Here is a 24,312-nt window from a genome sequence, read left to right as displayed (position 1 = left end):
TGAGAGGCAGAGTAGATTACTGAATTCCCTTCTGGCCTGTGGCCCCTCCATCAGCGCTGAACACCAGGCTAGGGATTTATTTTCAGGGCTCAAAAGAGAGATCTGGGGGTGTCAGCCAAGAGCCAGGGACTCCACCAGGGGCCTAGATGGTCTCAGCCACCTGACCCTCAGCCCTTGCTCCCTCTTCCCTCCCCACTGACATATTGAGTGTCACACTTTTAAAAATAGCCCTGAGCAGTGAGGAGCCTGGATCTGAGCTCAGAAATGCAGGCCTCCCCTGAGGAGAGCTGCTCCAGGTGAATGTAATTGTAGCTTGCTGCTGACTTTCTACGCAGAGCAAGAACATTCTCTCCACCAAAGTCGGCCCAGATTGGCTGATGTATTCACAGAGATGTGGGACTCTTTTAGCTAAGCACTGACTTCCTTCACCTCTTTAATCATCAGGCTCATTTATCTTCAGGAGGAATCCGATGACATTGCTTTTGCTGTTTTGCAAAACCCCCTTGAAATTTCCCAAGGATATCCGCGGTTTGCCTCGCTGTTAAGGACCAACCCAGTACCAAACAGCCTCTTCTAAGCCCCAGAGAGGTGGACGTGGCTGGAATGACTATCCAGACCTCAGAAGGCCATCCTGGCTTGGGAACTGATGTGTTTGTCCTGCAGAGCCTACAAGGGGATGAAGAAGGCAGCACAGCAGGAAGGAGTGTCAGTGAGTTGGAGCAGACACAGGTCTTGGAAACTCCCCATCTCCCACCTCTACTTCCCATGGCCCCTGGGGGCTCTCAGGTATGTCTGCATTTCTGGGGAGTGCTCCTGGCCCCTTAAATTTTACCCCTGTTTTCCTGACTATAAGTAAGATCACCTGCATTGCTGCAGAGTTAACAGGTTGTGTTTTCATTTCTTTCTTTCCCAGATGCATCCCATTGGCCCCGCCCATCACCTACCCGTCCTTACCTGTCTCTGTGCCCCACAGAGTTGTTAACTCTGACGGTGATGACCTTTTACTGCATGCACTCTATGTGCTTGGGAGGGATTACTGTTGATGACGAAAGTGAGGCTCAGTGGGGTTAAGGTCACACAGCTAAGTCGATAGGAGAGCTGAGATGGCAGGTGTTTCGATTGATATGATACTGGGAAGAGGGGTCAGCATCCTGCAGGTGAATGACTTAGCAGACCACCTGGCACATATAGATTCTAAGCCTGTGCCATCTAGCCTAGTGGCAGGGCAGGGTCATAACCGTAACCACACGCAGCTCTGAGGAAGTTGGAGGGAATGTACTGATTTGGCCTTCCTCACGGACCCCACCTATGGGCCAGTGAAGAGAAAACCTTGACTAAGTCAGTCCCATCTGGTAAATTGAGTGGGCTACCGAAATTGAACCTTGGCTTTAGGCAATCATCAGTAGATCCAGATCTGCCTCCCCAGCTTCTCCGCCGGGCAGGTGTGTGAGCTTCCTGTGGGCTCCCAGCAATGGGGAGGGGTCCGTGTTCTTGTGCCCCTCTGGCCGCTCTGGTCTCAGCAGCAGTGCCAGGCTGAGCTCAGCAGGGGGCAAGGCTCACGTCCGCCCATGGGCCTTGTTCACAGGAGCACTGTGTCATGGTCACTTTGCCCCCTGTGGACCCCTCTGCCTCTGTCCCACTCTGTCTGGACCCTGGCTTGCTGGCCCTCCACCACGGGGTCACCTTGCCTGGCCCCAGTAGGTCCCACTTCATAGCTGTGGCTGTCAACCCAGTGTCCACCACCCAAGGTACCTGAGGGCAGCTGGGCAGATGACCAGTCCCCCCAAGATTCGTCCCCTTGACCAGACTGACTGCCCCATAGAAGCACCAGGGCCCCTGCCGGTGACCCCTCTCAGAGTCACAGGTGAAGAGTGGTGGCTCCTCTCCCCCTCTCTGCCCCACACCTTCCCGCCCTTCCTGTAGTCCCCTGTCCCCCAGTGGGGAAGTCCCTGTGGTCCAGTAGGCCAGGCCTGCTCCTGATGTGATGCAGCGGGAGATGCACCAGCTACAACCCTGCTGGGAGGTCAGGGGCCTGCACCCCCTGCCCCTCCCTGGCATCAGAGGCCTCCTGACTCAGAGGTGGCCCCTCAAAGCTGTGAGAGCCATTGAAACACAGGGGTTCAGTATCTGTAAGAGCGCCGTCCTCCTTAGAGTGGTTGAGAGCGTGGGCTGTGAAATCAGACCAGGGCTTCCATAACTTTCTTTGTCAGTTGCCAACCCTGGGACCTCAGACCAGTTCCTTAACCTCTCAGACTTCACCTCTCAGTTTCTCCACCTCTGGGGCAAAATCATGTCAGGTGTGGATAGCAGAGTGTTTGGAGCACAGGAAGCTGGAACCATGCTGACCTCTGTCGTCGTCGTTGTTGTGACGTTACAATTCTTTCTCCCCTCTGCCCTGTCATCCCCATGCCTGACATGGCTCAGGAATGAGGCTGTGCCCTTGTCTTGTTTCAGCTGCTTGAGGGAAGAGCAGGAAGGCCACAGGGTTGGGACAGAGGCAAAGACACTGTGCTTAACCTTAATATTTTCTTTTTTATGTGTGTAAAAGTCATTTCAAAAAATGTCTGGAAACATAAAGGAAAAACCCATTGTAATCGCATCAACTCAATACAATAACTATTCCCTTTCAGTCTTTTTTCTCCTTAGATAATGTTGATATAGTTGTGCTTATAATACTTAGACCAGATCTGTGTCCAGGTTTTTTGTCTTAACCTAAAATTACAGCCATGAATGTTTTCTTGGCTGATAACTAAACTTCATAATTGTCACCTCAATGGCAGAATAATATTCCATTGTGTGCCTGTACTATAATTTGTTAAGATTTATGGTGAAATGTCAGAGTTTATAGTGCTTTATTTTTGCAAATTTCCATGGAATTTCTCAGAAGCTTGTCAATTGGTTCTTCCCTAAGACCTGTATGAAATACCTGAACAAGATAAGAAGAAGAATCACAGTCAGCTCTGCAAGAGGGGGTGTAAAATTAGGGAATGTATGTATGTGGGGGGAATGTGTATGATTGGGGAGGATGTGTCTGCATTCAGTGACAGAGGAATCCTCCATATGGCAAATTTTGAGGGACCCACAAGGACCCACCAATCTTCAAATAGTCTCTCATCTGCCCTCCATTTTGGTCCTTGAAGGGTTTCCCTCCAGGACCACCCTGTAGATTACGTCTTCATCTTTCTAGGGCCCCGTGGAGGCTGGCATTACTGGGTAGCATATCGTCATCCAGCAATACTTCAGCAAAAATGAGTTTATCGGACTCGTTTTCAGAGTTACCGTTTCCTGCACTATATTCTTAGGCAACTCTTCCTGTGGTTTGTTACACGTCTTCCATCTCAGGAAGACCAGGAACCACATCTGAAGCACATATTCATTCCTTGAACAAATATTTATCAAGGTCCCACTGTGCCCCCGGCATTGTTCTAGGAGTGGAAGACAGAGCACTGAGCAGGTCAGACAGGATCCAGCCCTCTTGAAACTTACATTCTAATGGGGGAGACAGACAGTAAATAAATACATGACTGTTTCTATGTCAAAGCTACTGGAACTAAACGTGATAGAGGGTGACTTTCAGCAGGGAGGGGACAGACAGGAGGTAGGATGGTGACATCTGAACCAAGATCTGAGCCATAAGAAGACCGGTGGGAAAATGTTCCACAGAGAGCAACTTCTAAGTGTGAAGGCTCTGAGGTGGGCACAAGGCTGGTCTGTTCTGGAAACAGAGAGAAGACCAGTGTGTCTGGAGAGCAGAGAGCAGGGGAAGAGAGGAAGTAGTCAGTGCCTTATGCTGACCCAGTGCAGCAGGAGGCAGCTTTGGGGTTGTTCTGGGGCATCAGGCGGGAGCCACTGGAAGCTTCTAATCTGAGGGTGGACTTTATCTGATTTATGTTTTACACCGACCACTGCGGCTGGTCTGTGGAATGGACTGCCTGAGGGGAAACAGGGAGGCAAATGAAGAGGCTCTGGCTGTGATCCAGGAGGAAATGGAGGCGGCTTAAATACAAGCGGACAGATTTTGAATTTTTCTGGAGGCAGAACTTCTATCTTGCTGATAGATTGGATATGGAATGAGAACACAAAGGCGCCTCCTAGGTTTTTGCCTTAATAACTGGGAGGTACCCCTTAGTTGTTAGACCCAAACGGTCTACGAGGGATTCCAACTCGCCCAAGAACCGCCAAGAGTCGAGAGCCGTTGCAACACGCAAGAGGTTTATTAGGAGCCGATGCACCGGGGTTCCCTGAACCTCACGCAGGAGGCCGATGGGGAACCCCTAAAAGCGGAATCACATACTTTTTATAGGTTTCTTTACTCATAGGGCGGGTATATTCTCACAATGATTGGGTAAATGTGGTGACTTTTGAATTCATTGGCTTAGGAACTTTTGCCCCACCTTCTGGCCGTTACAGTTGTTTGTTCATTGTGGCGGTGAGGGCATATACCTGTTATGGGCAACTGGAAAATTACCCGCTGGCTGGAAAGTCCCCGTCAACTGAAAAACTCCAAGAATTGGTTTCGATAGGGAGAAGGAGTGGTGCAAGAGGTTGGTTTACGGGAACAAGTGAGGGGGTGGAAAGTCCCTAAAGGCCCCACATTCCCCCCTTTTGTTTTTTTGTAACTAATTTCAATCATGGAATTTCAGTTTCTTTTTGCGAGTTTTGGTATTGTTGCCTTAGCATTAAAACTTGTACCGTACTAATGCGTTCTCTAATAAAGGCTATCAGGCGATTCAGAATGCATGGTCCAAAAGTTAAGAGCAACAATAAAATAATGAGGGGCCCTAACAAGGTGGAAACTAAAGTAGTAAGCCAGGAAGATTTATCAAACCATGATTGAAACCATCTTTTTTTGATTTTCCCTTTCCTGTTGTCTTTTGTCCAGGCGCTCCCTAAGTTTGTCCATAGTTTTGGTAATAGCCCCAGAATGATCAATATGAAAACAGCATTCTTCTTTTAGTGCAGCACATAGTCCGCCCTCCTTAAGGAACAGCAGATCTAATCCCCTCCTGTTTTGCATTACCACCTCTGAAAGCGAGGTGAGGGATTCTTTTAACTGAGTTATGGAACTTTCTAACGCCCGGAGGTCGACATCTACAGCTTGTCTCAAGGCATCATAGTAGTGAGGTTGTTGAATGAGGGCTGTTGCACCTGTTCCTACCCCGGCTGCCATTCCTAGTCCTAGGAGTACAGCCAGGGTGAGGGTTATGGGCTCTCTCTTAAACCTTCTTTTGCCTTCGTATTCATCTAGAAAGGATGAATCTGAATGATAAATGAGTCTGAGGACCAGCTGAACTAACACACAAAAATCGGTTGAAGCTTTAAGGACCTCTAAAGAAATGCAGGGGGTTAATCCCGTGTTACATGCCCACCATCCATCCGGAGGAGGGAGGAGATACCCTGAGCCCTGTGGGAGGCTTGAATTGGTACAAAGATGTCGATGGGACGAGGGGGGCGTTCCTACACATGTACTGTTTCCTAATACTGAGGCCAGGGTCAATTTACTATTTCCTTCTTGTTTCCATCGACATTGGTCTGGAGTGTTAACATTACTATAATTAGAATTATATCCTATAGCATCATAATAAGGGGGAGGAGCAGCATAGCAAAGCCAACATGATTTGGTAGCCTCCGGGTTTGTGGCATTTAAAACCTCAAAAGCCGCCTGGACCAATGAGAACATTTGGTCCCGGGGGGGGGGGTCTTGGGCTTGATTGTCATTCCTTTTGGCTCAAAAGTTTGGTTTCTTATCTCTGGCAACGCTGTGGGAGGGGCCAAAGGTAGCAAAGAGTGCCCTATCTCAGGGTTGGGGCCTATAGGAACTGGAGTAGGGGTTTCAATTTTTAATTTGATGGTCATCAGTAACCCATCATCATATCCTTCTTTGTAAAACCTAATTCCCCATGAATGGCCATTTATCCATTTTTTATCTTTTTTTCCTGGCTCACTAAAAGAAATTTTGAGGGGGTGGCACCAGTTATTTAGACATTCGGGGCTGATGGGTTGGGGTCCCCCAGAAGTAGTATGAGTATAGTTGGCTGTTACCTTAATAAAATCCCAGGCAGAGGTGGGCTTCCAATAGGTATCTCCTGTGGTTTCACATCCCCAGCTTTTGCAATAAAAGTTTTCAGTTCCTCCACATTTATAATTAAGGGACCCGTGGCGATGGAACCCGGGGCATATGTAGAAAGCAGGAGCTCTGAGCCCAGTTCTCCGAATCCCGTTTTTGCAACCCTTTCCGGAGGAATCAGCTCTAGTTGATAAAATTTTTGGAACATTATGTTGATCATAATAGTCTTCTAAATCCCAACCGGGAGCCCCTATGGCCAGTTTACAAACATCAGGAAAAAGGTTTGGCCACCAGGTCCATGGGGGAGCGATATTGCTAACAGACCATATTACATCTCCAGTCTGGGAAATTACCTGCCAGGTTAAACGCTGGGGCAGGTGAGGACTAAAATTACTCACAGTCAGTAGGGGTAACAAAGTTAAAGTTATAAGTCTGATGATCGCAGAAGCTTGAGCTTGAGCGGGTTGCTGGTCTTTTGGGCTCGCCATTCCGATGATGAAGATGCTGGCGCGGCCTTCACGTGTGAAGCGTGGATCCACGCAGCGATGCCGTCTACCTTTATAGCCGTGGGGGTGGTGAGCAGGACAATGTATGGTCCTTTCCACCGAGGCTCTACTGTCTGGGTTCGGTGCCGACGGACGTACACGGAATCTCCAACTTGGAAGGGATGAGACTCCGCTGGTGTTCCTGGTCGGTAAGCCTCTGCCAGCTGGGACCACACCTCCTTTTGGACCAACTGGAGTCCCAACAGCCTAGCATATAAGTCAGTGTTATTCTGGCAGTTAGGACTTATTTTTTTTCCCTAGCGTAAGAAGAGGAGGTGGGGCCCCGTATAGTATTTCAAATGGAGTAAGATGATAGCAGGAGGGGGTATTTCTAGCCCGGAACAGGGCTAAGGGAAGGAGCACCATCCAATCTGTACCGCCAGTCTCTATGGACAATTTAGTTAGGGTCTCTTTTAGAGTTCTATTCATTCTCTCTACCTGTCCTGAACTCTGGGGTCTATAGGCACAATGTAATTTCCAATCAGTCCCCAGGTATTTGGCCACACCCTGACTTACCTGGGCGACGAAGGCGGGACCATTATCTGATCCTATTACCTTTGGTGCCCCGAACCGGGGGAAAATTTCTTCTAAGATCTTTTTGGCCACCACAGTAGCTGTCTCCTTCTTCGTCGGGAAAGCTTCTACCCATCCTGAGAAGGTATCTATAAAAACTTCCTCTAGGAAACTGTTTCCGTCAGTAAACCAGGTAACGTCGGCGTTGGGGAGGGGCTGATCCATCAAGTCTGGTCTGCTACCGTGTGCTGCAGCCAGTACTTCCTGACAATCATGGATGACGGTAGTGCTTTCCAGGTCAGGGTCGGGTAACAAGGTGGCCGGGTTGAGTCCTGTGGCTGATGTAAACTTAATACGATCCGAGTGTAACAGCAGGGCTTGGTAATGAGTCATTCTGGCATTTGTTAGCCATCTGTCGGGTGGCTGGCGAATCACACTTTCTAATGCATGGGGGGCTGTTATCGTTAAGTTCTGCCCCAAAGTCAGTTTGTCAGCATCTTTGACCAAGGCGGCCACTGCGGCGATTATTTTTAAGCAGGCGGGCCATCCCGCTGCCACAGGATCCAATTTCTTTGATAGGTACGCAACCGGGCGATTCCAGGGGCCCAGTTTCTGAGTTAGTACTCCCTTTGCAATACGTTTATTCTCGGCCACGTACAGATGAAAAGGCTTAGTGATATCTGGTAGCCCCAAAGCTGGGGCTGATAGCAGGGCTCGTTTAATTTGGTCAAAGGCCCGTTGTTCTTTATCCCCCCAAGCAAAAGGGATGCCATTTTTGGTCAGAGGATATAGAGGGGCTGCTAATTCAGCAAACCCCGGAGTCCATAGCCTACAAAATCCGGCCGTCCCCCAAAATTCTCTAACTTGTTTGGGACTCTTGGGGGCCGGTATCCGGGCAACGGTGTCTTTCCTGCTTTCCGAAAGCCATCTCTGTCCTCCTTTTAACAAGTACCCCAGGTAACTAACCTGTCGTTGACATATTTGTGCTTTCTTTGCTGAAGCCCGATATCCCAATGTTCCCAGTTCTGTTAACAGCCTCTCAGTTCCCTTGATGCAGTCCTCTTGGGTTTCAGCAGCTAAAAGAATATCATCGACATATTGAAGTAGAGTTACCTGGGGATTGGATTCTCTATAAGATGCCAAATCCTGGTGGAGAGCCTCATCAAAAATGGTGGGGGAGTTCTTGAATCCTTGTGGCAGGCGAGTCCATGTCAGCTGGCCTGACATCCCAGAGGCTGGATCCTTCCACTCGAAGGCAAAGTAAGGCTGACTGAGAGAAGAAAGTCTCAGGCAGAAGAAAGCATCTTTAAGATCCAAAACAGTGTACCAAGTGTGCTGAGGTGGAAGAGTACTTAAGAGATTGTAGGGGTTGGGTACCGTGGGGTGGAGGTCCATTACCCGCTTATTTACCTCTCGTAGGTCTTGTACCGGTCGGTAATTATTAGTTCCTGGCTTTTTAACTGGCAAAAGAGGGGTATTCCATGCAGATTGGCACCTTACCAGGATCCCTAATTCCAGCAACCTTTGTATTTGAGGACGGATGCCATCTCGGGCTTCTTTACTCATGGGGTATTGGCGGACCGTCACCGGGGTGGCGGTTGTTTTAAGTTCTACCACCACGGGGGGCCGATATTTTGCCATTCCCATCCCGGCAGTTTCTGCCCAAGCCTGTGGAAACCTAGTCATCCAATCCTGCATGTCAGCTTGTGGAGGCGAGGGTGTTTCATATATCCTGTGTTCATCTTCCAGCTTCATGGTCAAAATTTGGAGTAATCTCCCTTGGTTGTCAGTTATGGTGGGCCCTTCTGGTTGAAAGTGGATCTGGGCCCCCACCTTAGAGAGTAAGTCTCTGCCTAGCAGAGGGTATGGGCACTCAGGTATGACCAAGAATGAGTGGGTTACTCGTCCCACCCCAAGACCTACTGTCCTTCGTGTGGTCCATGAGTACTGCTTATTTCCTGTAGCCCCCTGGACCCATGACCTTTTAGTTGAAAGGGGGCCCTTTGAGTGGAGGAGGACTGAGTGCTGGGCTCCGGTGTCCACCAAGAACTGGACGGGTTCCCCCTCCACTTTAAGAGTTACCCTGGGCTCGGGGAGAGGGTCCGAGCCCTGACTTCCCTAATCTTCCTCTTCCAATGTTAAGATTTTATCTCTGGTTGGCCTTCCCCCGTTCCTTTTTTTAGGGCATTCTCTTGCCCAGTGACCTTTTTCTTTACAGTAGGTACATTGGTCCTTGTCTAATGGCCGCCTTCTATCCGTTGTTCGCCCTTCCTGTCTATTTCTGTCTCTACTGTTTCCTCCTCTGACTACAGTGGCCAGTATCTTACTCAAATGTCTTTCTTGCCTCTTATCTTGTCTTACCTCACGAGCCTCTTGTTCCTTCTGCTTTCTTTCTTCTCTTTCTTCTTCTGTCTCCCTCTTATTATGTACCTTATCTGCCTCTTTTACTAAGTCCTGAAGGGAGAAACCTTGTAGGCCATCCAGCCTTTGTAACTTCTTTCTAATACCAGGGGCCGCCTAGTCAATAAAGGCCATTGCTATGGTGGCCTTATGTTCCTCAGAGGTTGGATCATAAGGAGTGAATCGTCTAAAAGCCTCCATTAAGCGTTCTAGGAACACGGTTGGCGATTCCTGGGGCCCCTGAGTTACCTCTCTTACCTTAGCCAAATTCGTGGGGCACCTGGCCACTCCATGGAGACCCGCCACCAGAGCCTGGCGATACATTTTCAGGTGCTCCTTACCTTCCGGGGTATTAAAGTCCCAATTCGGCCTGACGAGTGGAAACCCGGCATCAATCTCGTTAGGCAACTGGGTAGGTTGTCCATTGGCGCCTAACACATTCTCTCTAGCTTCCAGGAGAACCCGTTGCCTCTCCTCAGTTGTGAGGAGAGTCTGGAGGAGCTGTTGACAATCATCCCAGGTGGGTTGGTGGGAGAAGACAAGAGACTCTATTAGAGCAGTAAGAGCCTGTGGGTTTTCAGAGAAAGTAGGGTTATGCATCTTCCAGTTATAAAGATCTGCAGAGGAAAAGGGCCAGTATTGAAGGGGCCTATTCCCGTGGTTATCGGGGGGGCCATATTCTCTAAGGGGTAAAGCAGTGGAATCCGGGGAAACAGCCCTCCGGCTTCTGGTGCCCGCCGAGGGACCCCCTCCTTCCGCCATAACAGGTGGCCCTACTGGTGCGGAGGGTTGTGAAGCTGGGGGTCCTAGGGGCGGCATGGGATTTAGGGCCGGAGGATAAGGAGGTGGGGGATCTAGAAGAAGCAAATCAGACTGCAGGTCAGGATATATCGCCTTTGGCGGGTCCGGGGCAGCAGATGACTTTTCCGTGTCTGGGGTTTTCTTCAGGGCCAATATCTCCGATTGTGCTGGAGCGCATGCAGACGTGCCTGTTGAGGAAACAAAGGACCAGACCCACGGAGGCGGGGAGAGAACTAGATCTTCCCAGACCAGGATATATGGTATCTGGTCTGGGTGTCCGTGGGGTCCTGTGTTAAAGACCCTAGACTTGACTAGCCCAACCTTATCTAACAAAAAAGATCCTTCGGGTGGCCACCCTGTCTGAAATGTAGGCCACTCAGAGGTACACAGCGTTTGCCATTTTCCTCTCCTTACTTCTACCGAAAGGTTGTGGGCCCTAGCCCTAACTTCGGTCCAGTGGCTTAGGGTAAGAGAAAGAGGAGTCGTCATAGTTTGTCCCATTGTCATCCATCAAAAGAAAGATAATAGTACAGAAAAACAATAAAATTTCAAAAGACACACATTGATATTGCCGCCGCGAACTTAAACCCGAAACCAACTCAAATTCAGATGGCAGCTTATATAACCTGCCAGAACCAGATGAAGGGGAGACAAAATTTGTTTCTCCTTCCAGATGGACCACCAGGGCGTCCCCCGGGGCCCGTGGACACCAGCTATCGGCACGTCTGCCTAGCCAGGAGTCCAATACAGATTTCACAGCAAGCCGGTTCGCACGGCTTTTTCCTAACGGCGGCTAGCAACAAACGAACGACAAACAAACAGACAATTAGGCTTAAGCCTACCTGATACCTCCGACTCCCGATGTTCTTGTGACCCGGGGGCGAGTGGGGATCCCGGACGAGCCCCCAGATGTTAGACCCAAACGGTCTACGAGGGATTCCAACTCGCCCAAGAACCGCCAAGAGTCGAGAGCCGTTGCAACACGCAAGAGGTTTATTAGGAGCCGATGCACCGGGGTTCCCTGAACCTCACGCAGGAGGCCGATGGGGAACCCCTAAAAGCGGAATCACATACTTTTTATAGGTTTCTTTACTCATAGGGCGGGTATATTCTCACAATGATTGGGTAAATGTGGTGACTTTTGAATTCATTGGCTTAGGAACTTTTGCCCCACCTTCTGGCCGTTACAGTTGTTTGTTCATTGTGGCGGTGAGGGCATATACCTGTTATGGGCAACTGGAAAATTACCCGCTGGCTGGAAAGTCCCCGTCAACTGAAAAACTCCAAGAATTGGTTTCGATAGGGAGAAGGAGTGGTGCAAGAGGTTGGTTTACGGGAACAAGTGAGGGGGTGGAAAGTCCCTAAAGGCCCCACATAGTCATCTAGGGAACACCAAGGTACGGTTCCCCAAATGGGTTGGGATGGAGGAGACTGGAGGTTTCTGTGTTGGACATTTTAAATTTGAGGTGCTTGATATATGCATATCCGAGCAGAGATGTCAGGTGGGCAGGTGCAAACACAAGTCTGGAACTTGGGAGATAGGTCGGGGAGATAATTGGGTTGACTACATGAAGCAGAATATAGATGGTTGTTGAAGCCATGAAGCTGGATGAGGTCTCCCAAAAATGGGGGTGGGGGTGGGGCGGACAGAAGGGAAGAAGCAGAAGCCTATGCCCTTCTGCTCCCCACCTTCTAGACGCCTGGTGGAAACAGAAGAGCCACCAAAGAAGACTGAGAAGGAATCGCCAATGAGGTTGGAAGAAACCAAGGAAGCCAAGAGACTTTGTCTATAAACGACCCATACTTTTATCAGAGTGGGTTGTCAGTAAATATCTTCAGGAAGCACAAGCTTTGTGGCTGCTTGTTGGTGTCTTTGCAGCCTCTGGTGCACACCTGGAACGCTGAGTGACAGGTGGCTGACTGCAGGCCTCAGAGCCCACGCAGCTTCCCATTATCTCTGACATCAAGGCTGATACCTCTGCCTGGCTCCAGAGGCCTGACGAAATCGGACCCCACCCCAGCTGCCCACCCTATGGCCCGGCACCCACCCTTCCCTCCTGGCGGGACTCACCCTACTCTGTGCCGCCTACATGGTGTAAGGCAAGCTCATTCCCACCCCTTCACCTGGATTCTGCTGCTTCCCTTCCTGGAATGCCCTCCCTTCCTGCTGCCTTTCCTATCCTGGCCCACATTTCAGACCCAGCTCAAAGCTCAGTTCCCCAGTCTCTCCCCTTCTGCCCTCTACTTTTGTACTTGATGGATTTCCCTCAGGACCACCCCTGTGCATTACATTTTTTCACCTCAGGTTACTGAAGCCCACTGGACATCTTCTGCCCTGCCCTCCATATCTAAACCATCATACTGTGATGGTTCTATCCCGAAATTCGTCTTTTTTTTTTTTTTTGGCTACGTTGGGTCTTCGTTGCTGCGCACGGGCTTTCTCTAGTTGCGGCGAGCGGGGGCTACTCTTCGTTGCAGTGAGCAGACTTCTCATTGCAGTGGCTTCTCTTGTTGCAGAGCACGGGCTCTAGGCGCGTGGCCTTCAGTAGTTGCAGTGTGCGGGTTCTAGGGCGCAGGGGCTTCAGTAGTTGTGGCACGTGGGCTTAGTAGTTGTAGCTTGTGGGCTCTAGAGTGCAGGTTCAGTAGTTGTGGTGCACGGGCTTAGTTGCTCCGCAGCATGTGGAATCTTCCCAGACCAGGACTTGAACCCGTGTCCCCTGCATTGGCAGGCATATTCTTAAGCACTGCACCACCAGGGAAGTCCCCCGAAATACGTCTTGAATCCCATCACTTCTCTCCATCCCTGCCACTCACCCTGGCCTGAGTCACCATGGGTTTCCCGTCTGAACCACTACAACTCATCTTCCTACCCCCAGGGAGAGTGGAGAAGTGCCGAGGACAGGAGGCTGGGATTGTCAGATAAGCCCAGATGTGACATCACACTAGCTCTGGGTCACTAGGTAAAAATCAATCAGACCTAGTCATTCCAGTCGTAGTTATTTTCCCAAGAGCAATGAAGACTCATATTTACGCAGACACCTGTATGTGTGTATTCATAACAGCTTTATTCATAATTGCTGAAAATTGGAAACACCTTTATCCTTTAACTGACAAATGAATAAACAAATTGTAATTTTTACAGTGGAAAACTACACAGCAGTGAAAAAGAAAGAACTCATACAACAACATAGATAAATCTCAAAAACTTTACACCAAACGAAAGAAGTTACCACAAAAGATTGAACAGTATGACTCCACTTATGTGAAGCTCTAGAAAAGACCCATCTAATTGGCAGCAACAGAAAGCAGATCACTGGTTCCCTGAGGCCCAGGGAGAAGTGGATGCGTTGACCAAAAGGGCTATGAGGCAAATTTTGGGAGCGAAGGAAATGATCTCCATCTTGATTGTGGCAGTGGTTGCACATTTGTATATAGTTGTCAAAACCCATCAAATGGATATACTTTATTGTGTTAAATTATACCTCAGTAAAGTTGATTTTTAAAGTAAAAAGAATAAGTCAATTCACCAAATGATGAGTTTGCCAAAAGTGCAATCATTCTACTGGGCCGTCCGCCAAGATGCCCTCATGTGGCTTTTACCGAGCTGGGTCCTCAGGCTCCAGCAACCCCAGCCCAGCAGTTCTCACTGTTGGTTCACTCAGCCCCACCATCGCCCACAGGCCCACAGCTCTCCTAACTTCCAGGGCCCCTCAGGCAGCCTTGCGGAGTTTCCATGAGTCTGCCCAGGACTCTTCCCTCTACTTTCTGGGGGCCAAAGGGCACATCTGTGAGGCTGCATATCCCAGAGGTCAGACGTGCTCTCCGCTCTGGATCCCAAGAGTTTCTTGCTGTTACGCCAGCTGTCAGATGGTGGAGGTGGGGCAAGGATAAATGACTGCCTATGTATTTTTCCATATCTGTTATTTACAGGAAAACTGAGGCCTAGAGAAATTTAGAAGCCAAGATTTATCTTCTGTTTCTCTTTGTATTTTGAAGACGGTCTCCTTCCTCAGGGCAGCAGAGGCCAGGGGCCAGTTTGAGGGAAGAAAGGACCAAAAGGATTGCAGGGACAAAAACATAAAACAAAACCACACAGGTTAAAATGTTCACATTTCATCCGTTTTTTTGTTTTTTGTTTTTAACTCTTTGTTAAGTCTTTGATTGCCAGGAGAGACTCACCAAAGAGTTCCTTACATACAAGAAATCTCTGTTCAGAGTCAGTCTGTCCAGAATTAGAGCCGGTGCAGGGCACTTCCTGAGTGCTCAGTGAATGTTCTCCACCTGTGTCACTTCAGCTGTCTCCTCCACTGAGCAATGCCACCTGCGGCTGGCACTTGGCGCCCTGCGGGCTCCATGGCCAGGTGACTCCTGCCCTACCTGGTCTCTGCCCATATCCGGCCTTGAGGCCAGCAGGAAGCCCTTCCATCTGTGTAAAGTGACCAGACAGAAAGGCAGTGTCTGCCTGTGTAGACTTAGCCTGACCTAAACACAGATGGATGGGACTCTGCTCTGGCCAGGTGACCAGAGGCCATGAAGAAACGAATGGAGCCTGCAACCTTGCTTCCCATCGTCTCCCTCTGACACTCACAGGCCCTGCTCCGGATTCCTCCTCCTCCTCCACCGACATGCATGTTTATCCTTCCTGGGTACCGTCCCCTCAGGCCCAGAGTGACAGCTAGAGAAGCTGAGACAGAGTCTGCATGGAACTGGGGGCCCTGGGAGACTGCAGGGCATTTGGGTAGGACGAGACCAGTGGCCACTCTCGGCTGGTGAAGAGGGGGAGCCATTTATTTATCAGGGGGCTTTTGCAGGCCACGGCTTGCACCAAGGAGCCACCCTGGGCTGATGAAGGAGGCATGCCTGACTTCCAGCTCACCCAAACCACACGGTGCCGATGGCCACCTGTTCTGCCTGTAGGAGTAGGATTTGCTCTCGTTCTTAAATATTCTCTGCTCACGAGTCACCGCTGCCAACAGAAGAATCAGCGTGATTCTTACACTTGACATCTGGTACCTTATTGAATATCCTTTCTGAGTCTTCATACCTTTGCTCATGCTGTTTCACCTTACAGAAATGCTCTTTCCTGAGTCCTGATCCTTCCTTCGAGGGCAAGTTCAAGTTTTTCCTATTCCAGGCAGCCTCTTCTGACTTTCCCAGCCCTGGGTGGCTGTGATCCCCAAGCGGCATATTTTTACACCTCTCCTCATACGTGGCGTGATCATCCTGAGACCATCTGTATGACCTTCCTGTCTCACCCAACGTATGTTGTGAGCTCCTCGGGCAGGCGACATCTTGGTGTCTGGGGTTGCCGTACTGTGGATCATAGCACTTGTATTGAATCCATCGCTAACTAAGGGCCGGCCAAGGGCTATGACTTTATCTCGTTTAGTCTTCACAACCACCCTATGAGGTAGGAATTATTTTGCTTCCCACTTTTCAGATGGAGAAACTCAGGCTTAGAGGGAGAAACTTACCCAAGTTCATGCAGCTAACATGTGGCAGAACAAGTGTTCAAATCCAGGTCTGTGAAACTTCAACATCTAGACCTTGAACTAACTGGACAATGTCATCCTCACAGAGGTGACTGGTGACAAAGAGCAAACTCAGTGTACAGAAAGCTCCAGGCAGTCTTGCTACGTGTGAGAGAGAGTCAGGACGATAAAACCTATCATCCAGTTGAAACCAGAGGCACAAGTTTTAGTAGCAGAAACCTCACAAGATTGAGAAATGTTGAGCTATGGACACAAATGCTTTGAGAATACAAAGCACTGAGTAGGACTTTAACATCTGCTTATAAAGATAAAGAAGGGCAGGATCTATTGACAACATTAGGAACATAAATACTACCTACATTGGAATAAAGAGCCTTTCTTGTCACATTTATCCTTTTTTTTTTTTTTTTTTTTTTTGCGGTACGCGGGCCTCTCACTGTTGTGGCCTCCCCCGTTGCGGAGCACAGGCTCCGGACACGCAGGCTCAGCGGCCATGGTTCACGGGCCCAGCTGCTCCGCGGCATGTGGGATCTTTCTGGACCGGGGCACGAACCCGTGTCCCCTGCATCGGCAGGCGGACTCTCAACCACTGCGCCACCCATGCCACTGGAAGCCCATATTTATCCTTATTTTATATCTTGTCATCATGAAATAGTCATGTCTAATCTGTTGACCAGAAGTTCTGAGACATCTTGACATATTAACTTCAATGGTTGATTTTTTTTTTAATCTCCTCTTACTTGGAGGGTATAATATTTGCTTTACTTTATGCTGTCAAAACTGTGTTTACTCACTGTATGGTTTTTAATTGGAGTAAAGTTGATTTACAATGTTGTGTTAGTTTCTGATGCACAGCAAAGTGATTCAGTTATACTTATACATACATTCTTTTTCATATTCTTTTCCATTATGGTCTATTACAGGATATTGAGTATAGTTCCCTGTGCTATACAGCAGGACCTTGTTGTTTACCCATTTTATATATAATAGTTTGTATCTCTTAATCCCAAACTCCTAATTTATCCCTCCCCTACCCCCTTTTCCCTTTAAGGGAATCATAAGTTTGTTCTCTATGTCTGTGTTACTCATTATATGTTTGTTTTAGGAAATTGAGCTTTATCAATGAACACAGGAACATAAAGAGACATTTAAAAAACATAATGGAGAATCTTGATTTTCCAGGGCAGTAGCATCTCGCAAAAGGCTGAGTGTATGAGGGTTAAAGCCAGAAGTTCTGGGACGGACTGATTTGCATCACAGCCCTGTCACTTACTATGGTGACTCTGAGGAAGTGGCTTACCCTCTCCATGTCTCAATTATTCTTTAAAATGAGATCATAATAGTATCTACTTCACAGGTAATACAAGATATGAAGAATAGTCCCCATCACTTTGTAAACATTCAATAGATGGTAGCCACTCTGTTCCTGTCGGCATCTGTGTGATGGTCCAGTGGTGAATGTGCCATAACTAACCGTCTTCTTACTGATGGGCGTTAGGTGTTTCCAGTTGATGAACAAGACCAGCAATGTTCCTGCCCTGAAAAGGGTTACGGTCTGGTGGAACGAGGCAAAAAGATGAACATGATAAATCAATATATGATATATTAAGTTAGATTTGATCTAATTTAACTTAATTAATAACCAGAGAAACACAGAAGCAAGTAAGTGGTTGAAAGGCATACATGTTATAAAGGGTGGTCAGGGCAGGCCTGCTGGAGAAAATGATGCTTGAGCAGAGCCATGAGAGAGAAGAAAGAGCCAGCTATGCACAGAGCAGAAAGTCAAGGACTTCAGGCAAGGGAGAGGCAAGCGCAAAAATCCCTGATGTGGAAAAGGATTTGCCACGTTCAGGGCATGGAGGGCCATGAGACAGACCCTGATATTTAAGGAAACTTAATATATGATAAAATTGGCACCACGGATCAATAGGAAAAGAACACACTGTTTAATAGATGACATGGCTACAAGTGGCTCACTATATAGGGTGAAATAAAGCAGCATCTCCACTTCACAAGCTGAACTGTGTTCAAGGGAAGGAGTAGAATGTGAGAAGCCATGACAAGAAGTAAAAGCCACCAGAAGCTATGGGAGGGTTCTAACCGGGGCTGTCGAATAATCTAGTTATGTTTTTAGGAGATTCTGTAGAGAATGGCTTATAACAAGGCAAAAGTGCAAGCAGGAAGACCAGTTAGGCTAATGCCATAGCTGAGATGAGGGAGATGATGACTCAGGCTGGAGCAGTGGCAGTGACTCTGGGGTAAAGCAGGAGGGAAAATAATTTCACTTGAGTGCAGAGGGCCGAGGACATGGCTTGTTATCACCCTTGGTGCCCATGAGCCCCGAGTTTGTCTTCTTGATTGTTACTTCCCTGAACCCACAAATCCTTTCCCATTCTCTCCCTGAAGAAAGGCAATCTTTATTCAACTTTCTCAGTGCTTTCCAATTTAATAGCTGCAGTGAAATTTCATTTTGGTTTTAATTTCTCTGATTACCAATGATTTTGAGCATCTCCTCAAATGCTTGTTAGTTTTTTGGGTTTCCCCTCCTATATATTGCAGGTTCAAATATTTGGTTCACTTTTGTGTTGGCATGGCCGTCTTGTGGAGTATGTAAAAATTCTTCCTATATACTAGACATTAATCCTTTTGTGATTTGCAAATGCGGTGCGAATGTCTTCTGTTATTCTGTCGGCTGTCTATTAAGAGTTTCTGTGTGTTCTTAGTTGACAGAAACCCTTAATTCTTATGTAATCAAATTTAGAAATTTTCTTCCTTGTGGTTTGTGGATTCAAAATGATGCTTAAGAAATCCTCGTCCCCAAGACCACAAATAGACTCTCCTATGTTATCTTCTGCCAACTTCATAGTTCTCCCTTTCTTATGTTCACCCCATTTACAGCCCATCTTTTTATATGGGGACAGGTGAGGATGCTGTTTTATTTTACATTATACACTGAGCCACTCGTGACCATGTCACCTCTTAAACAATCTGTTCCTTTTCTATTGATTTGCGGTGCCAATTTTCTCATATGTTAAGTTCCCATAGATATCGGGGTCTATCTCTGCCCCCTCTACTTTGTTCCATTGGTCCTATTCTCGCACCAACACCCTACTGCTTGTGTTAGTGTGACTTTGTAGTTTATTTTAGTATCAGGCAGGGTAAGACTCTACTCTTTACTGTTATTTTTTAAGAGTGGTTTGTTATCCACAGATATTTATTAAGAGGAAGGAATTTGGGATAAGTTTTGGAGGTAGAATGGTGCTTATGGCATCTTTTGCTTTACCCCAGTTTTACATTTCTGTTTTTTGTTTGTTTGTTTTGTTTTGTCTTTGGCTGTGTTGGGTCTTTGTTGCTGCACGTGGGCTTTCTCTGGTTGCAGCGAGCGGGGGCTACTCTTCGTTGCGGTGCGCGGGCTTCTCATTGCGGTGGCTTCTCTTGTTGCGGAGCACAGGATCTAGGCGTGTGGGCTTCAGTAGTTGCAGTGCATGGGCTTCACTAGTTGTGGCTTGAGGGCTCTAGAGTGCAGGCTCAGTAGTTGTGGTGCACAGGCCTAGTTGTTCCATGGCACGTGGGATCTTCCCAGACCAGGGATCGAAGTGTGTCCCCTGCATTGGCAGGTGGACACTGCACCACCAGGGAAGTCCCTTTCTACGTATTTAAATCTGGCAACAGGGACTTCCCTGGTAGCGCAGTGGTTAAGAATCCGCCTGCCAATGCAGGGGACACGGGTTCGATCCCTGGTCCAGGAAGATCCCCCATGCCAAGGAGCAACTAGGCCCGTGCGCCACAACTACTGAGCCCGTGAGCCACAGCTACTGAGGCCTATGCGCCTAGAGCCCATGCTCCACAAGAGAGGCTGCCATGGTGAGAGGTCTGTGCACCACAGCAAGGAGTGGCCCCTGCTCGCCACAACTAGAGAAAGCCTGTGCACAGCAACAAAGAACAAATGTAGCCAAAAATAAGTAAATTAAAAAAAAATTCTGGCAGCATTTCCCTATTGGTTTCTAGGTTTTATACCTTGTTTAGGAAAATCCTCCTCTTCCTCACCATTCTCTAATATTTTATTTTAAACCTTCTATAGTGTTATTTTAACGTTTAGATATTTAATCTGTCTGGAATTTATTTTTGTGTGGTTATGAAGTTCATTTTAACCTTATAACTAACTTTATATTATTCCAAATGGTAAGCTATAATACTTTTTCCAGTAATGAATAGTCCATCGTTTCATCACTGATTTGAAATACTTCCTTCATTGTATAATGAAATTTCATGTGTATATAGGGCTGTTTCTGGGCTCTGCTTGGAAGGTATTGGAATCCAGAATTTGTTGGCAAGAATGGAAAAGCATTAGATGTGTTGCGCAGGAGAATGACAGGTTGAGGGTGTGGTTACGAAGCTCACTGGCCAGCCAGGTGTGGGGGGCAAAAACTCGTGAGAGGCAAGAGGCTGAGAATCAGATGCTGCTGATGGGGTGGGACGGAAGGGACAGGCGCCCGAGGCATCTTGAAAGAGGAAAGGTGAAGAATTCATCCTTGCTGGTTCCCCTGGGAGTGATGTCAGCTGAGCCACTGGGAGGAATGTACTTTCCAATGCTGGGTTACCTGAGACCAAGAGGCGGCTGGTGAAGGCAACTCCTGGTCACCCTGATAAATGGGAGCCAGTTAACAAGACCCCCGGACACAGTCAGAGGTGGAGGCTCAGAAGAGCAGGTTGTGGGGCTCTGGGGAGATCTCAGGCTTTCTGCTCATTAGGGAGGAAAGGGCGGTGGGTAGAAAGAAACCAAGTCCCCTCCACTTTGTGCGGAGATGGCTTCAGAATTTCCGCATGAAGGAGCTCTGGGGGCAGGGGCATTGATCTGGAGCATCAGTTGTGTACCAAGAATACTGTTGTAGCTTTAATTGTGTGTTCATTCAGAGACACACTGGATCAGAGGAGGGGGTTAGGCTCCCGTCACCCCATAGTTGGACGTTACCTTATGCCTGGCACTCCCCACCTTCCCAGCCCACTCCCACAGCTCCCACCACCAAGGCCTCTGTCCCCTCCTGCCCTACTTAGAGTCCACACTAGACAATTCACCACTTAACTCAGCCCTCTCTGCTCCCCTCACTAGATCACAAATTCTTTGTTGTTTCCTTCCCGACTGCACCCTGTCCGCTCAGAGCCAGGCAGTAAATGCTGGCAGGTGAGTCCACTCTGTTTGCTGTTGCACCAGCTCCCACCTGGGTCAGAGGCTGTGTAGAGGGTCTGGAGGAAGAAGCTTCCATCCCACCTCCTGTTAGCTTCCTATTCAATCTGATTTCATTCAGCCAAAGTGAGGCCCCGCTCTTGAGGAGTTTATGCACAATGAGGAAATACAAGGATTGGAGACCCAGAGTTTTCATAGGCTGCCGAGGATGGATGGAGCAGGGTAGGGTGGGTATTTGTGGCTAGGCTCCTTCAATGAGAGGAGGATCAAGTTCTAGGCTTTGAGGAATGTTTTGGAGTTTGGGGCTTGCCCTGGGCCCATTTGATGGTGAAGGGTTGGGGGGTGGAGGGAACGGGTACCAGGCGGACACCTCCGTTGGGGGGAGGGTCCCCCTTCCCCCACCATAGCCTCACCACATCACATTCAGGACATTGTAGTGCTGTGGGCTGGGTTGTCTACAACATCAATCACCATTGCCTTCTGAAATTTCAGCTCTGATCATGTCACTGTCCTGCTCAAAAACCATTGATGGCTCCCCATTGCCTAGAGAATAAGTCCAAATTTAAAGTACACCTTTTATTTTTCTTTAATTTTAAAAAATATTTATTTATTTATCTGGCTGCTCCAGGTCTTAGTTGCAGCACACGGGATCTTCCTTGCCATGTGCAGGTTATTTAGTTGCGGCATGAGGGATCTAGTTCCCCGACCAGGGATTGAACCTGGGCCCCCTGCATTGGGAGTGTGGAGTCTTAGCCACTGGACCACCAGGGAAGTCCCTAAAGCATGCCTTTTAAAGGTCACAACTATGGGGGCCTAATATATCTTTCCAGATTTGTTCCTTCACAGAACCTCCCTTCTCTCTGCCCAACTTCCACCACCCTCGGTGTCCCACTCTCCACCCCCCCATACCTCCTCCCACACAGCTCGCTACTCTGATACCAGCCCACTTACATACCTGAGCATAGCCTGCTTTCTGGCCTCCTTATTCCTGTTCCTACTGTTCCTTCTTCCCATGATGCCCTTCTCACCTATCGTTAGCTACTGCAATCCCGTCTCTCCTGCAAGACCCAATTCAGATGCTGCCTCTTCCACGAAGCCTTCTCATGCCCACTCTTTCCCCTCCCAGCTGACACTCATTTCCCCGTTTCTGTGCTCCGTAGCCAGTTATTAGGTCTGCAAACCACAGACTTTTACAAATGTAAAGGGTTTATATTGCTCCTTCTAGGATACCCCCGTTACCACAGGAGACTCAGAGCTTCTGAGGGGTTGGAAGCATTTGGCTCCCCAGCTGGACTGTCAGCAGCTTCAAGCTTGGACTTTCCTCTCTTAGTAGCATGTATGCAGTAGGTGCTCACCAAGCGCTGTGAACTAAATTGAATTTGGTAGAGTCCACCGAGGGGCGCGGATGCTGTTTGTGTCCCTGGCAGTGCGCCATGGCAGCGGCAGGCAAGGGTGCAAGCTGGGAGGGGTCCAAGCTAAGGCCCCATCCCCCGTCTGGAGAGCCTGGCAAGCAGAGAGGAGCAGGGTGGGGATGTCCTCCACCCGGCATACGGAGAGGCCCCACAGATACCACTGACCAGGTTCCATCCCTGCATTCAAGCCCAATCAGCCCTGTATTCAGATCTCACCCTTAGTTTCATAAAATCACTTTAATCCATGGGCCGGAAAAGCCGGTTGTGGGCCCCCAGGCAATAGCTCAGGCAGGAAATTCCCAAAGCTCCCAGCTGCGTAGCTGAGCAAGCAAAGCTGCCTCCCCAGACCCCTGGAGTGAGCCAGCCACCAGGACAGAGATAGGGATCAGCTGCATGGGGCGAGAGCATCTCTGAGCCCGGGCAGGGGCTGGGCTCACCCCTTCTCCACCTGCCTGGGAGGGCAGGGACCACTAGCCCTTGACTCTCTCCTCACCAGGGATTCAGGCGATTACTTTCCTTCTTCATCCTCTAACTTTGAGTCCTGGTCGTGGTCCCTGCCTCTCCTGAGGTCCCTGCCTACAGCTTCTGGGGCACTGAGCCATGGGGCTAAGTAGAGTTAGGAAGGAGGGCATATCCCCCAGAGGGGCACCTCTGAGCCATGACCTTGACAAGCTGTAGAGACAGCTTTTCCAAATCATAGCTGGGCTAATCCTGAAGTCATGAGGGTCCAGCAGCCTCTTCCTGCCATTCTCTGGGGCAGTGGACAATCTGGTCATTCTTCTTGGGGCAGCAGACCACTGACCCTGCTGTCCCTGCATTTCCAGGATCTGAAGACCTGAGGGTCCCTTGATACTAAGAGGCCTGTGCCCAGGAACGCCATCTGTCTACCTACCTAAACCCCTCCCCGGGGAATCCGAGACACTGCCAAGAGTCTTCCAGAAGGCGGAGCTCTGAGTAAGAGTATAAGTTCCCCATCTCACTGCCCAACGGCAGAGCCACACCATGCTCCAGAAGCAGATGCTTGTCTCAGCCTCCCACTACCCGTCACACCCAAGCCAAGTGGAAGATGGCAGGCCCTCCGCCACCTGCACCTTGGAGGTGAGGGAGCAGGGCTGGGTGGGTCCAGAGCTGAGAGCAGGAGACAGGTTCAGGGAGGGCTGGGGGCACAGCAGACTCCAGAGACGTGGAGCACCTCGGCTAGGGCAGCCCCTGCCCGGCACCAGGGGACACAGTCTGGCCCAGTTGGGGCTGGGCTCCTGGGTGGATGGCCCAGCTGCAGATACCCATGGGCTTGACAAGACTCTACGGAGTGGCTCAGGGACGTCCTGGGCCCAGCAGCACCCAGGAGGACAGTGCTCAGCACTGCTGGGGGTGGGTCACATTTGGCCTCTCCTAACGGTGAGCAGGCATTTACCTTGTGGATGTCTTGAACTGCCTGCTGGGAGAGTGTGTGGTGTGGTGTCCGGTGAGGATCTGTGCCATTGCCAACCTGTCTCCATTGGCCACGAGGCACCCCTCCTGGGTCTGTGGTCTAGACTCCTGGGTCTATGCAGCCCCTCACGGCCTTGCAGAGACACCCCAGGTTCATGGGTCAGGTTTCCAGGGCTCTAGACCAGCTCTGCCTCGGCTTTCCCATCGTCTCTGTCTTCCAATTTGCTGTAGGCATGCCATGGCAAGGGCTGTCAGCAGCACCATCTTCCTCCTTACCTTCCCCCAGCCCACACTAAATCATGGAGTGAGGTGAGTGATGCCCTGAAAGTGTCTTGTCCCTTTGGGGTGGGAGGTGGAGACCCTGCTCGGTCTCCAAGGAGCCCAGGAGGGAAACCGCATGCTGTATGGTGCCTGGTGTCCCGCTGCCTGGGCCAGGATAGACGTGACCTTCTGGACTGTGTTCCTC

The 24,312-nt window shown here is 49.3% G+C and overlaps 1 protein-coding gene across 1 annotated transcript in view; it reads left to right on the top strand.

The window, feature by feature from the left end:
- Nucleotides 1-603: 603 nt before the first annotated feature.
- PLA2G4E (phospholipase A2 group IVE) overlaps nucleotides 604-24,312 on the top strand; it is a 64,915-nt gene continuing 41,206 nt past the window's right edge. Inside the window, exon 1 of the mRNA XM_065871710.1 lies at nucleotides 604-786. Coding sequence (XP_065727782.1) covers nucleotides 604-786 — 183 coding nt within the window. The remainder of the gene's footprint in view (nucleotides 787-24,312) is intronic.

This window comes from Phocoena phocoena, chromosome 2 (assembly GCF_963924675.1).
Source record: "Phocoena phocoena chromosome 2, mPhoPho1.1, whole genome shotgun sequence".
Classification (NCBI taxonomy): Eukaryota; Metazoa; Chordata; class Mammalia; order Artiodactyla; family Phocoenidae; genus Phocoena; species Phocoena phocoena.
The sequence above is the reverse complement of the archived record's forward strand: the minus strand, read 5'-3'. Positions and strand labels throughout refer to the sequence as shown.